This window comes from Diorhabda sublineata, chromosome 6 (genome assembly GCF_026230105.1).
Source record: "Diorhabda sublineata isolate icDioSubl1.1 chromosome 6, icDioSubl1.1, whole genome shotgun sequence".
In the NCBI taxonomy this organism is placed as follows: domain Eukaryota; kingdom Metazoa; phylum Arthropoda; class Insecta; order Coleoptera; family Chrysomelidae; genus Diorhabda; species Diorhabda sublineata.
The window spans coordinates 5,144,445-5,160,973 of NC_079479.1; the positions used below are offsets into that span (position 1 = coordinate 5,144,445).

At 33.6% G+C, this 16,529-nt stretch overlaps 1 protein-coding gene across 1 annotated transcript in view; it reads right to left on the bottom strand.

Moving 5' to 3' along the window:
* LOC130445025 (hemicentin-2-like) overlaps positions 1-16,529 on the bottom strand; it is a 517,421-nt gene that overhangs the window by 419,609 nt on the left and 81,283 nt on the right. Inside the window, exon 2 of the mRNA XM_056780490.1 lies at positions 7,330-7,806. Coding sequence (XP_056636468.1) covers positions 7,330-7,723 — 394 coding nt within the window. The 5' untranslated portion in view covers positions 7,724-7,806. The remainder of the gene's footprint in view (positions 1-7,329; positions 7,807-16,529) is intronic.

Below are 16,529 nucleotides of genomic sequence, written 5' to 3' on the forward strand. Positions count from 1 at the left end.
TAGTATAAGGATAATCAAAAAATATCTTCATATTCGAATGAATTAGTTTATTCAATTAGCAGATCAAATTATTCAATGAACTAAATTTCCGCCTTCACGAATTTCACAAGATTAAAAAGGCTTGGGAGGCTTGGGAAATTACTCTCAAATAGTATAAGGATAATTGAAAAATATCTTCATATTCGAATGAATATAGTAAAAGGATTATTTTATTCAATTAGCAGATCAAATTCTTCAATAAACTTTGGCTTTGAACTGTGTTAAACATCGATGGCTTTGAACTCGTACGGGCCGTTGAACAAATAAGCTTTTAAAATAAACCTTTCCTGCACATCTCCTTTGCTTACATGATTGCAAAATCATCCATTTGATCCCACATATCTATTACTATTAGTGACAATTCATTTATACCTATAGGTGGATGCTGTGAAGCACTAACCTATTGACTTAAATTTTTAAAGTATCGATGTCTACCTCTTGGAGCTAATTTTGCACCCACAGCTGGGGTTATGATGTATTAATAGCATCATAACTAGGTGCGTATAAATCTCCAAACGAATGCCATCCCTTGCCATAACAAAAACAGACATTTTTTGCAATATTACATTTAATATATCGCTCGTCGGGATATCTATACATTCTTCTCCAACTACCATCACTAAATAACCCAATCAAAACCAATGTATTGTTCAGTTCATGGCTGCTCTATGCTAGACGTTTTCGTCAAACAATAGGCTTTGCCTGTTAAGGCTTATGGCTATAACGGGAGCAGTTGCGACTCTATAAGGGTTTATACGGTTTCATATCGATGGAAAAATTATCACTATAGTGCATTTTCGAGTAATGATTAATATGTGTCACACTAGTTCGTACCACTCTCTTGAAACCTCGCCAATAACCTAGTCCCTGTACCTGATCTAACGGCTTCTGCGGCGATGCGGTGCTCGCTTCTCGCACTAATCATTGCTTTGGTTTACTATTTTTATTCGATATTTAATAATATCTTGTTTAGTGTAGTCTACTTTGTAGTGTGCTCGATTGCATGTGTGATGGGTGTAGTGAATCAAGAGAGAATCCTACCGAGAGAAAGAAATATTGACAAGATATTGTGGTGATATTTTGTACATTACATTATCCAAACGCTTGTAGATCTTTTCTTTTTGATGTTCGTGCGTTTCTGGTATCATCAAGAACTATGTTCTTAAATGTTCCTTCTTTTTATTGTTGCCATTAACTTTATGTTTGAAGCTTAGTCTTCAGGAATCCATGTCGATTTTTCGCAACCTTCTCAAAAGAATCATATTGACGCTCTCTAAAAAATAATGAAACTGATTCCTAACGCATTTCTGCGATTACAATGTGTTCTGGGCCGTTAAATATTCAACTTATTTCTATGCTTGAAGCGATTCGTAACGATTTCAAGAGGTTTTTTGATTTTTTAGAGAAACCTCAGAAGGTGGTTGCTTTCGTGATGTACATTCTTGGAACCATCGAAAAGCGTTTAAACCACCTCAGCAACCACATAATATATTTATGCTAAAACTGTGACCAATAAATAATTTCTTTGTATTTCACAAATAGTGTATTCCAAAATGCAAAGTATATAACTTTGTTGTTTTTTATTGCAGCTAGAAATTATTAACAAATTAGGGAATAACTTCAAAATTTGACCGATTTCATTCAAAAGATGATAAGGAATATATGGAAATATAATTTTTGATGACTTCTATCCATCAGAGAGCTAGTTAATAAAGACAATTGCATCGACATGAGAAATATAAATATTAACTAGCTTTTACCCGCGGTTTCGCTCGCAGTGAATTAAATATTATTAAATAAGTATCAGAAATCATTATAATAAAAAAGAACGAACTCTGTAGCTATATTAGAATCTGAGATATAGATCTTTGAATGTAGAAAAATTGCCAAAAATCTACAAAAATCCATAACTCCACATTGAATTTCCGCGCCTAGCTCCTCTCCAACTCAACCGATTTAAGTGTTCAAAAATTCAAAAGAAAGAAGGTGATTCAGCAAGTGTTCTTAAACCAAAACAAAGTCTCTATCTTGAATAGAACCTGAGATATTGAGGATAGAACGTGTGTATGTGAAAAACTCTTATTAGTAATGTACAGGGGGAAATTGCATTTGAGTATAACTTGAGAATGGTGAAAATTAGATGAAATCCGATGGTTGATGGCTGATCTGTGCATCAATACCTTTCATTGAAAAAAAAAATTAGCAAATCGGTTGGGTAGAACGCCTGAACGGACTCGGAATGGAAATCACAAATTTTTTTAATATATAAGATTAACACAAATATTCAAGTGATTAGTTAAGATTTAATTGAATATTGATTATTACTTTCGGTTCGTGAGGAAAATATAGTGTTTTACTCGATAAAGATAGAAAAATAGTCGTTCGTTTCTTGGATTCTCCCAAAATTTTTCATTTGAACCCTGTAGGATAAAACTATTAAAAGATAATGTAGTTTTGTATATTTATAATACTAAAAAAGTGGTTTCTCCTTTTCTGGTTGTCATAACTATATTTATATCAAAAACCGTATCCAGCCCCAACAATAAAAAAAACAATACAAGCAGCAACAGAATTATAAACGAGTTTGTTTTCAATGTAATATCAATAACTTCATCTCTATGATGTTTTATGACGAAAAAAATATTTTGTCAATATCAATAAATTTTTTGGAGCTGTTCTGCTCTAGTGGGTGGAAATTGAAAAACACAGCTTATGCAGTCCAATGATGGATCATTTCCGTGCCTGTAGTGCTCAAAAAATATCTCGGATAATTTAGATTTTTCACTCCCATCTACAGCAACATAAAAAAAAACAGAATTTGTATACGGCACGTTGCGTCGTTTTGATATGCCAAACAGTCGTTAAAAACCGCAAAAAGAATAAACATTTGTTTATAGAAGAGAAAAATATGTGAATATTTTACTACTATGAGAATTGTTCCGTTCATTGCAGTATTTACAACGATTTTAGAACGGAAAATTTACGAATATTACTCATTATTATCACTAAATTCTTTCATAAATAATTAATCTTTACAGTACTTTAGTCAAAATTTGCTTCAATGCGACAAATTGCCAGGTCTTAGATATTTTGTTGTTTGATGATTGATACAGTCAATTATTTTTCTAATTTACATTTCGCTGTAGTGGACATAATCTTTATCAACTTCAGAGGTAACTTAAATACAATTTCAATATCGAGTAACTATTTTTATTTTCCCCTTTCCTGTCGAAAAATCTGCATCGCGGTCCAAGCTTACCACTGAAACGATTCTTTGAATGTTTCTGCTGAGGGATTAAACTTTGTTACCCAAAATCTCAAAGGTCATCTCTACGGTGATTCTGGATTTAGATCAATATTTGTCTGACTTCCTTGGTGTCCCAGGTTGCATGAAATCGATGAGGATCACCGCTTCCCGATCCTAAAACGAAATCGCCACAACCACTCCTGTCAATTAATTATATGACTTTGTTTATTGGAGTTGAGGCAGAATGACGTCCACGTTTTGTTTGTTAGTTGGGTCAGAAACATTTCAAACAACCCTCCTTTATACACATTCGTTTTGGCAATTCATTTTTGTACGGATGAAGAATACTGAACATTTAGTAGTTGCACTATTCCGTCATGTATCGGAATCGCTATGTAAATTGATACAATATTGATTGCGAAACCCATGAAAATGTCATTACTTTTATTGTGGATGATTAGGCATACATACGTGACCAATTAGTTTAAAGCTCCCACAATATCGTTAATCGGATAACATTATTTTGGATGAAAAATTCCTGTCAATTTCAAGGTAAGTATAAATTAATGCGTAGAATCTGGTTGGCACAAAATAATGAGATGTAATGTAAGAAAAAGTTTCTCATACGAGCCTTCGTTTCTGACTTATAAGCCTTTGCAGTTGCGAAATCAGAGACTCAGGGGCGGCTTATGCCCAATGGTTAACAACATTCATCAATTATGAGCCATAAATTATGAAAAACTATATCATCTGTACAAAATATGATGAAATGATTCTTAACACATTAATGGATGATTACGTATGTCCAAGTAGTGTGTTTGAGGGAAAAATAATTTTTTAAAAGGGACAATCTGTACAAAACAGGAAAAATGAGTTTTCTAATCGATTTTTTAACAAAAATAAAAAAAGTTGTTTACCTCGATAAAATCTATGGTTTTGGAGATATGTAGATTTTTAGATCATTGTACATGCCAAGGAAACCTTTCGCCATAAAGAGACTTCCTGAAGACAATGATCATAAATTGTAATTATTTATCGAAAATATCCAAATCTGGTGAATAAGGGGGGTGTTCTAATCTCTAAATCACAAAGTTTTGCATGGAAACATGAGATTTGTGTGCAGTGTGCATGCAAAAACACCTTTGGATAGCTTTCTGCGTCTTTTCTCTTCAATTTTTTCCCGTAGAGTAGTCAGTAATGTCGAATAGTAATCTCCAATTATTGTCCTATCCTTATCCAAAAAATCAATCATGATTACTGTATAGCAATGTCAAAAAACTGAAGCAAGATCTTTTTTGTTGTTGCTTTATTTCTGGATCGCAGAAATAACTCTCATCCATAGTAACAATTCGGTTTAAGAAGTCTATATCGTTTTCAAATCGAACACGATGCATCTTCCCCTGCATGCTTTTGGTCAACGTTCAAACATTTGGGAATCCATTTTGCAGCAATTTTTCTCATGTCCAAATTGACCAGAACTGTATGATGAACGCGATCGTATGAAATATTCAGTGCATCATATATCCGTTTTAGCCCAATACGACGGTCTGATAAAATCATATCATGAACTGCATCCATATTTTAGGGGACTGACACAGAAACTGGCCTTCCCGATCGGTCAGCATCTTCAATGGAAAATTTACGTCTTGCTTGCAGTCTTGCCTGAAGCTTGCCTGAAGCTTGCAGTCCAAATTTTCACGGTCGCATACGAAGGACATTGATCACCAAGGGTATTAAGCACATCTTCGTAAATCTGCTTACATCTTAACCCCTTTAAAGACAGGTAGGACTTGATGATGGCTCGATACTTCAATTTTTCGATTTTCACAATTTCTTGTAATTTATTGCGTAACTCTGGTTCACTTTTTTAACGTCAAACTTTACACTGACACTTCTAATAAGTTATTGTTCGTTGCTATGGTAACGCAATATTTTGTTTATGCATGGAACTGGTCTAGGCTAACGATATATTAATACATCCTCGTACATCTTATAATTTCGATTGCAATATGTTAACTACTATTCAATCGATATAAATTAGTTCTGTGCAGACGAACAGCCAAGTTTGTATAGATTGCTGAGTGATAGAATGGGCTCCAAAAATACTCATAGAACAATATTGCCTTTATATTTTTTTTCAGTTGTCTACTCAAAACTTCTCATAAACATTTCATAGTAATTCAATACGTGTATTTCAATTTAGAGAGGTACTATCAGAGAGGCAAAGAGGAGATCATCATCCTAGAGCTCTAAGCTGCGATATAATAAATTCCAAACTAGTTTGGGATTGCTTAGAAAACTCAAACGAACTAGGCCATAGAAATAAAGTTATCCTACAATGGATTCCGGCACACACCGGAGCGAAAGGAAATGGAATATTCTCGCTAAAGCCGGGGCAGACAAGCCCCTCATAGGACCCGAACTCTTCTATAGTATCAGCAAAAGAACAATGGAAAAAGCTCTTGAAAAGAAGTAGTAGATAGGAGCAAAACCATTTATTAGGACAACCAAAGATAGAGAGAGACTCTTCTGGGAAACTATAACCAGAGTACATCTTCTGCACCTGAAGACGCTAGACCTAGCAGGTAATGAGGCGTGCAGATTTTGTTATACAGCGGACGAAACCTCTATCCACACTCTCTAAAAGTGTGAAACACTAAGGAACTCTGGAGCAGTACATCTGGGAGCGCTTGAAATATAAGATCTCTAGCAATTAAAGCTATTAATGGATCAGTTGTAAACATTAGGTTTCCCAGTACCGCAGCAAGAAAGGGGGACACCATAGATTTTGTAGTTCGCAGTGTATACGATATCCGAAATCTATATATACATACAATACATGTATCTGATAACGTAATAATTTGTAATTATCGATGGTTGGCTGTTGTTATACAAGCTGTTGTTATACAAGCTCATCTTAACAATGTTTTCATCAAATTTAAGTGTTTGGAAAGAGGTTTAAGGTGGCGCTTTTCGTAGAAACGTAAAACAGAATTTTCAATACATTTTGAAACCTCATTCTAAAGAAAAATGCTGAAATTATTTCACCTATCAGCAAATAGCGTATAAACTGCGATCTACGAAACCAAGAATTAACCAACTGGCTTGTCGAAATCAGCGACTCCAATAATTGAGAGGACACTGTAATTTTTGGGGTATTAACAAAGACATAAGAGTATAGGCAGGGTCCTAGAAAACATTTAGCTGCGAAAAAATAATAAATTTGTATTTCGCGTATTGAGCTGGCATCATCAGGATGTCGAGGAAGTTTGAGTTCATGTTTGATTCGTTAGGTTTTTGAATCCAATCTGTATCTTTGTTTCTTTGGGCATAACACCTGACCGGTGCCACGCTTTTGTTTCGTTCCGCCGGCCAAGAATAACACTCTTCTCATATAAATGCAGTAGTGCAATGAAGACCAGAAAATGGATTAATGTGGAGAAAAGAATCAACAATTTTACGAATCAATCACAAATTCACAATTCTCTATAATATTGTATACCTAGTAGGTTTTGACTTTCATTATCTCAGATTGTAATATTCATATATCAATTGGAGAAAGCCGCATTCCTAAATTGTTGATTTTCCTCAAATAAACAGCAAATTTTTTTCAAATTCTTGTATAATATGGATTCAATTTTGTTTTTTTTTCATTGTACTTGTTACAAAACTGGATGAATTTTCAAATTTTGATTCAATTTTTGCAAATAATTGAGTTGAAAATTTCTCCCGAACTCATATTTCATTATGATAAAAAGCATGAAATTTCTTACAATTTTGATGAGTCTAGAATTTTTTGAACGGGCAAAAGGGAAAGAAATAGAATAAAGGATTAGAATTACGATTGCCTCAAGCTATATTTGCGTCGTAAACTATAGAAATTCATTGGGGAGTTCAGGAAAATGATTGGGGGTTATTCTCCGACCTCATTTTTTTGTATTGTAGCAGGCTTAGCATTTATACAATGAACAAAAATCTATTATTTGTATTAAACATCGTATAACTTTGATCAAAATGACCAACATCTATTACAATTTACTCACCAATGATTGTTAAGTTGACATGCGTGATTCTCGTTGACGATTTCATAAAGTCGACTTTGCAGTGAAAGACGTGCTCGTCGCTAAGTTTAGTTGGTGAAATACTCATAACGGCCCTATGATCGTCTAGAATCCGTAAAAAGTATCTGTTTTGTAGCGAAGGTTCCGCCCAACGTACCGGTTGATTACCACGAACGTCATATCTGTAAATGGGATTTTGCTCGACACCTTTATACCACAACACTACACTAACTTTGTCCGGAGCACCCGAAGGACTAAGGTTACACGGTAAGGAGGCACTACCTCCATCCGAAGCTTCTATGAATTCAGTAGCAGGTTCCGCTTCGCACGTAACTAGGAGTACTAGTATCGATACTACTAGTCCCGAAGTAGGCATTTTTTAACTACATGACCGGATTCCAGTTAATGATAATTGAACTATAACAAATTCGTTTCTTTATTCACTTGTGCAATAAGTAGCTGAAACAAGAAAGTACTTCAATAATCACTTTACAAAAAAATACAAGGTGGGGTCACTTTCAAAAGAATAATAATAAAGTTAATTTTAAATTAGTGTTTATTTATAGAACCACATTTTGAGATAAAAAAAACTTAAGCAAATCCCTATTTTACTTAACTGAATTTATAGTGATATGACTCATACTACACCACAGACGTGTTTTGAACCACCCAACGGTATCACTGGGGCTGTTGAGTTATTATATAAACTTTATTACATATGAACATATAAAACATAGGAAAAAAACATAACAGCATATTTGATATTCCTCATAGAATCAAAAACATAAATTTCGTATTAAAAAAAATAAACTTAAATAGTTCAGATACTGTCAGATAAATTACACTGATATTATAAGTACACATATCATTAACTCAATCTTGGCAACTGGTGTTCCATTTGCCATAGTCTTTATAATTCTTCTCAGCAAGTATAAACACCACAGGAACTGAGTTTCCAGTTGCTAATATATCCGCTGCTACTATTTTAACGAGTTTCAAGACTCGTTGGAATACCAGTTTTGTCGATATTTCATATTCTGAAAGCTGGGAACTGATATTTGTCCATAACTGTATCTAACTTGTCATGACACAAACTTCCATAAGATGGTCTTTTAATATTTTTTCTTGTTCAGTTGAAAAAGCTTGGCGTGTGTTTATGTAGTCCTTAAAAACATCAGATTTAGAGTTGGCTTTTAACTTATCAATATACCACGAAATTGTAGTTCTATCTATTTTGTTATCTTTAGCAGCTTGCAGAAGCTTGAACCTCTAAGGTCTTCATCTACAGTTTCGTCAATTCTTCACCAATATTAGCAAAATCGTTCTTCGAAACTCTCAGCAATATTCGCTCTCTTATTTGACTTTGAACGTACGGTTTTCCATGTAAGAGTGTACTACTAAGTTGGAATTTTTGGAACCGTTAGCGATATTCATACTGAACACACTTTTTATACCACCACTACACCAACACTCACAATTACACTGTCTGGCGCGCGTTTCTATAACCAAGTTATCGTCTTTAGAGACTGAAGGTAAACTAAAATCTAATGACGTGACTTACCTGTAATACTAAATTTTTCCACTGATAAACCATAAACTATAGAGTGGGTAATTCCTTACAGCCCACTCCCACTCAAAGAATGAACATGAATTTTCCCGTCAAGGAGTTTTTTCCCACAGGAATTAATTTTCACGAGAGAGGGTTTATTGGTGGGAAAATTTAGTATCAATCAGATAAGTCAAGTTTAGTCAATTAGATTTTAGTTTACTCTCAGTCTCTGAAGACGACAGTATAATTGTTAGTGTTGGTGTAGTGGTGGTGTGTATTCAGTAAGAGTGAACTAACTAAACATAATGAGTTGACAATAAATTTTCATGATAACTACATTTTGATCAAGTATTGTTTGCATTCTTATTAATAGCATCTTCTAATTTCACTGGTTTTTCTGGATTGGGGATCATAATTACTTAATTCATCTCTCACTTTAATGGTAGATATAGAAGACGAAATACCACATTTATAATGTTTGTAAACTGCACAATGGCCTTTTTCGGTAACTGCTAAAATATCTGTTATAAAATTGCATGCAGGAGCCTTCTTGTAATTAATACTTTTTTCCAAAAATTTTAATTATCTTCTTAGTTGTAGTAAGCGCTTCGTCTTCACCATTCACTTCTTCATCAGAATCTGTGTCTAAGTTTGCCGTTTTTTCATCACGTGACCAAGAGCCATCGATTTTAATTGACGGAATCAGTTGAATTGATCTGTTCATTCTTTTTGTACATTTCCATTATAAACAGTCAGTGGTTTCCTGTTAGATAATGATTTAGTGATTTCTTGGTAAGGTTAGTTAGTATGTTCTTATTTTCTGTAGTTCTGGTTCTTTGTCACGTTCTTCTGGCATTCCTTTGTCCTTGAACTAAAATCTAGTCCAGTGAGTACAGCCCAACTAGAACCAAAACCCACGAAAATTAGTTTGTCGCTGATTTTCTGGTTTTAGGTAGTTCTGAGGGTGCTCTATCGATTCAATAAAAGTTAACATCAAAATTTTGGCCGCTAGGTGATATATTTTTATTAAATTTTTCAAAATTTAGAATTTTGCAAATAACTCGGATTCTAAGCCTAATTTCGAAAAAAGTAAAGAGATTGAAAATGTAGTTAAAAAAACGGTTCCCCGTGATTGTTTCCAAATCTCAAAATTACTCTTACAAAAAGCGAATTTCGTGTTACTGGATTTTTTCAACAGTGCATTTTTTGCGGATAACTCAAAGAAGACTTTTAGAGGTAAATTTTTGAAAAAAAAATGCCGAGCAGGAAATTACCTTCGAAGAAGCTCAAATATGATTTTTCCTAACCTCCAAAAAAACAAAAAATGCCAGATATCCTCTTTTAAAATCTTAATTGTTGTAAGTACTCTAAACTTAAGTGTGGAACAGGGATAATCCTTAAAAACGCTATTCTTGTGAGAACTTTATTTAAACATTTATCAAAAATAGAGAAAATATTCAAAATCGAATATGAGAAATCAATTGCAATCTAGTCGATTTCATCAACACTCTCGAGCATTTCTTCCAAGAGGAATTCCGTGCTCATCATGGTGTTTTCACTGTCTTCTCCTGCAGGACTGGTTTCTTTGTCAAAAAAATCTTCTCCCTATAAGTCAGAAGGAATCAGATACGTGCATGAATTTTGTAAACACGACCCGTACAGGCTTCTACATAGCAGTCCAGCCTTCTTGCAAGTACACAACTTACTACAACCTTTTTGGCAGTTACAAAAAATCATTGTTAAGATCTCTGATGGCCCTAGTGGCTGACAAAATGTCTCGAAACTCCCATCCTCACTTCATTGGATCTAAGCTGGTATTGGAGAGCCATTTTTGAACCTGGAAATACACTCTTAAGCAATGCAATTTGGCTGCATCTGAGGTTGGAGGAAGAGACCCTAGATTGACTATCGAGGTTAGAGATATTACGAAGTGCATTATATAAAAAATAATTATCAAACAAGAAGGTTTAAGACTGCGATAGACCTCATCAAATTTTCAAATCAAATTTAATACATTCAAATAGAAGAAGTTTATGAACATTCTGGCAATATGTCAATACTATTCCAAAAACGTGCTGTTATAATATTCGTGTATGAGCGAGGCCAAACGTCATTTCAATTGAAATGTTTTGCTAATTGATGTTTACAGTGATTGCTCTTATATCATAATTCGCTAGTTACTACAGATTGAATAAATAGAAAGTAGGTCAACAGAAACGATATAAATATTTTTCAATGGTCAACACTTGAATTAAATTTGATCATAACAGAGGCCATCAAAATGGAAATAAACCGTTTTTAGTTTTAACGTCCATATAGAAAAACAACAGATTTTTTATTTGCAATTAGCTATTAAATACATTATTTTTCTCTCGCCTAAATATGGCTAATACTGAGGTAACTTCCAACTTAAAATAATAATAACAATAAAAGATGCGCAAATAAGTCCAACTCAAACATTGCTGCCCATCTTCTTTCAGTCTACGTTTTTAACTCGCAATTCTTCTAGGTGCTTTAAATGATAAATTTGGAAAAATTTACTTAAACACTTTTCTGTAAAACTCAAATGACCGAACTGTAAGGATATTTTTGTATAATTGCTACCTGAAGACTGTTTACATTCAAATCGGGACTAATATACTTCTTTGTAAGTACTTTTGACGCGAGAATAATGAGACCGCTCTCAGGGTATGTTTACTAATTGGTTTTATAACAAGCTTCTTATCATCCTGTGTGAATTTTCCTGTGCGAATCCTTATATCTTTAAAAACCAATTTTCAGCTTTGTATCTCTTATATAATGGTCTTCAAATGTACTTTTGTGAAATTAAGCGATATCAACCACTCCATCTGGAAAGCTATATGTAGTTGGTAATTTGGGGATGTCTGCTACAAGTATCTTTATATGAGTCGTGTCTTCTTTTCACGTCAGTCAACTATATATCATGATATATATTCCACGAACGTCAGGTCTGCACTCATATTATACTTTCAAAGGTCTATCTTCGTAATTCAATGATTGGATTTCAAATTTGCATTTACATGTTACCTGTATGGAAAAAAACGGCTGAAATTACAAACGTTTCACTAAGAGCAATGATTATAGATACATTCATAATTCAACATAGTCATTGCTAACCATTTAAAACTATTTTTTCTGATGATTCGTCTGAAGGTACCAGAAATTCTAGCCATACATTCACACGCTGGTCGCGGTATTATTTACATTTGTTTGTTTAAATGACTGACTAGCATTCTTGCATTCGAATCTGTTTATCAAGCATTCTACCTAAGCCTTGTTTGTGATGTCCTGAATCCATTTTGGTATTAATCATCCTCTACAGCCGTATAGACATATAATTTAGTGATATACGAAATGCATGAAGTCACGAACCACACTGCAATACACTCTACGTAGTATGGCATTTGACTACTGTAACAAAATTTAACAACAAAAACTTGAACGATAATATTTAGTAGCCGTGGATAAAGTATAATATTCTACTCGCGTATAATGAAATATTATTCACTTCGTGATTTATTCCATTCTCTAGCGCTCATGGCAGTAAGGTTCGTATCGTGAATAATGATAATAATAATATATAAATAATAACTACTATAACTTCATGGAATTATTTGTATATGTTTTTTTTTGTTGATAATAGTAAGATAAAAAGTTTTATTTCCAAGTACTACAAATATAAATTTCATGTAAAAATGCCACGACAATCAAAGAGAGTTCTTCTAGGAGTAAATCGTTCAAGATTTTGGTCTTTAATCAATATAGATTTCCGCATGTCTGGACGATCTGACAATTTTAGATATTCGCCAGACCCCTGTCATTTCCAAACGGTCGAAAAAATCCACAAAGAATTTTATTAATATTTCATGTAAACCGATCCTCTGTTTTTGCGAAACCGGATTTTGTGGGATATTGGCGAGAAAACGTAATCAAACATTAGCGAAATGCTTCGAAAATAAATTGCTTTGGATTTGGGAGAAAAAGATATACGTATGCATAAAACATAAAACTGTTGAAAGCGTGTGAAGAAACTACTAATAAAGGGCTGTTATAATAAAAAAAATGTGACTCCAGCAGTTTTTTATTTCAGGGATCCGTAATTAACAATAAATGGAAACCAGCAAGACTAGCTACAACGGGAGCAAGTTTTATGAAATTAAAAAAATCTTTGAATCGAGATGTTAACCTTAATCTGCATATGAGGATGAATACAACAATAAAACTAGTGAATTAGAATTATTTGGTCATGTGGTGCGCAAATGTAAAGTACGATCTTCTTCATTTGGTGATGCAAGGCAAAATAATGGGTAGGAGACGTATAGGTCGTCGCATTCGGCTATAGTTCTGGAAATAAACATCTCAGCTACTCTACGCAGCATTAAATGAAGCAATGAGATTCAATATGATAGCCAACATTAGAGTCAACATCGATAACAGTCACTGTACGCAAAGAAGAGTTTTTTTTACTAACTTCATTGAAGTACAGTTAGAGAGATTCCAAGATGGAAAATAGTAATATCCAGACTTTACCTTGATCCAATGGATTGAAAAGACGCTGGCCAGAAGACCGAATAGAGTGATCTACGGAGACATATCAATGGATGGTGCCCGCCTCAAGTAATTTAGCAAGAAACCATATCATTCACTCATTACATTCTTTGAGTAGATTGTAAATTTTCAATTAAATTAATATTAATAACAACGTCACACTGGAAACATCATTATCCTCGATTGCCATTTTTCGGGTAGTAGCTTCAAGGTGAATGTTCTAGAGACAAGGTTTTTTATAATTTTATTGTCGCATATCTAATGGTACGTGACTGTTAACCAAGTCAAATTTCATGTAAATGATTTATCGTAGCCTACACTTAACTTTACTATTTTTTAACGACATTCTGGTTTAACAACCGTCTCACAATGATCATTTTATCGAACAGATCCTGGCGCTTCTTTTTGTAATCGTATTGATTGTTCACAGTACAGAAAATCTGATCAGGTTTCAATATGTAGTGTATAATTTCAAGTTCATATAAAAAAAATTCCACTTTCCAATAAATCATCATAATAGCACTACAGCTCTGAAGAGATTTCCGTACCTTTTTCTTGGTGACAGCAGTTTTGCAGATTCTGTTTCAACACTTCTTCTATGCTTAGAGATTTTGGTGGTTCTTTTTACTGTTGTCCTTTCTCAATTTCCTCAATTTTCAGACAGGAAATTTATATTGAGTAAAGTTTGCTCATTTGCTAACGAATTATGATTCTATGGATTTCATTTAAAAATTTTCGAATTTGTTATTTGAGGAAAAATGTATTTGTCTGGTTCATGTTTTTTGTGGCAATTCCAAACACTTCAAAAGCTTCATCTAGAGCAAATAATGATGTTGTTAGTGATGAGTCGTGGTAAAAAATTCACAATATTTCCAAAATAGAAATTACCTTGTGGAAGGTTATCTTCATCGAATTTTTATTGATTCTAGTGTCCTGAGCGTCTTTACTGAGTTCTTTACTCTATTTTCCTACTCTTTCTTTCATTTTTTTTTAAAGAATATTCCAGAATTTCTAGAAAAACTTGACAAATCTTAACACTTTCTTCAACTTCACTATATTAAAATATTGTTCACTAAACTAGAGTATGCTTTAGGGCTAAGAACCTCCGATGAGATTTACAATATCTTTCTCAAAAATTGAGTCTATCCTACGTTGTTTTTGGTCCGTAAAGTCTGTAATCACTCACTGATTTAGATTATCTATTTCTGATAACTTTTTTCCACATATAGAGCTGTTGCTTTCTAATAATTTTTCAGTGCCTTCCAATATATCTGATGAATGGTTAAAGTTAGGATTTTACATTTCGAATAATTTTATCAAGTGCTCACTTCTGTGTATGTTTGTATTGGGGTACCATAAATATCGCGACCCAAAGGATCTATCGTGTCTTATTTTCTTTCTATGATACTAAATATCCTCAATGTTTACAGATGATCCCACTCTTTTTAAAAAGTTCAGAATGTGGAATAGCTCTAGCTTCCAGAGATCTTCGTCTTCATTTCATATACTCTCAAGTGGAATGCTCTGGAGTCTCACACTTGAATTTTGATGAAGGTTTGGTCTTTTGCACCACAAAATCTGCACCCAGAATTTTCTGCTAATATTAGCATTTTCTTGTATCTATTGAGGCCACAGTACCTTGATAAGATTGCTGTTAGTATTAAAAGGCTGGTTAGTTGTTCATTCAATTCAGTGGATAAATTTGTGAGTCCAAAACATATGTCACGATTATCGAAAATTTTATTACTACTAAGGAAAAGTCAGAAGTTTTAATCTTCTAAAGAAATCCCTGCAGTGAGTCCTGCTTTTTAGAATGAGTAAATATCTAACAGTTCTCTTTCGTAGTTTGAAGATTCGCTCAATTGAGTCGCACCACAAGTACCCCAGGAATGAAGGGCATATCGGATATGCGACTCAAGAAGGTAAATAAGTTCAGTTCTTTGGATACTGATCTCAGCGCAAAGCAGGAGGAACTTAATTATTCACATAAGACAGCAATATGTAACTCCCATTTTTCACAACAAGCCCTAAGAATTTTACAAATTCAACGTCAATGCTGGTGTTATTTAATAAATAATATACCTAATAAGTCAAATTGTTATCTTATATTTTTTATATTTTCATATTATCCAATATAAAATTGTGTCGCTTCGTCGATAAAATTGTAATCTCACTCAACCAATACCTCACTATTAATGCTGTAAAGAGAAGAACTCGAACAAGATGAACACACACATAACTGTAGTAATAAACCGAAACTCCCCGGTATACCGTTCTGAAATAAGTTTTTGGGAAAGTTGATATAACTTCTGAACACTTTTGACAGTTACAATAATGGATTATGGAATCCTCTCGAGTATAACAACCATTTATTTTCTAAGTTTCAGGAAATCAAATTGTAACCACCCTATGAGCATCATGAGCATAAAATTTATGCGGGACAGCAGATTCTGATGGGCGGGAACTTCGACATATAGGTCAAGAGTTTGAAATAAGTATACGTAATAATATCAAACTTGGAAATAGAATAGAATATAAAGGAAGCGGAAAAATTATGAAGTTGAGGTTTTTCATGTGGATTTGTTGTCACTTTCTGAGAATCTAATGCTAAGCACAAGAATTGGTTTTTGTTTGAGCGATTGGAAAACGCTTTGATTCTAAAAAATATAAAATACAATTTTTCCGCTATTTAGCGTTTCTTCTGAAAAGTTTTTATACCAAATAGTACGTGACAGTTTTTATGTCTGGCAAAAAACTATACATCCAGCATGTGACGTCCGTTAAATTATAAATTCAATTTCAACTCTGTAATCATTGATTTTCAAATGAACGGGGCTTTCCAAATAGTTTCTCGATAAGAAAATTATAAAATGATAATGTGCCATTTCACGAACTTGTACGTAAGATTACATACAACTCAATTGCACTTTCTAAATGAAAATTATCAGTTAGCTTCGTTATTGACGTCTACCGAAGTACCTAATCAATATACCTCGTACAGATTGGCATCTTCGATGTTCAATGATATTTTGATTGTTGTTTACTTGAAACTAAACTTGGGTAG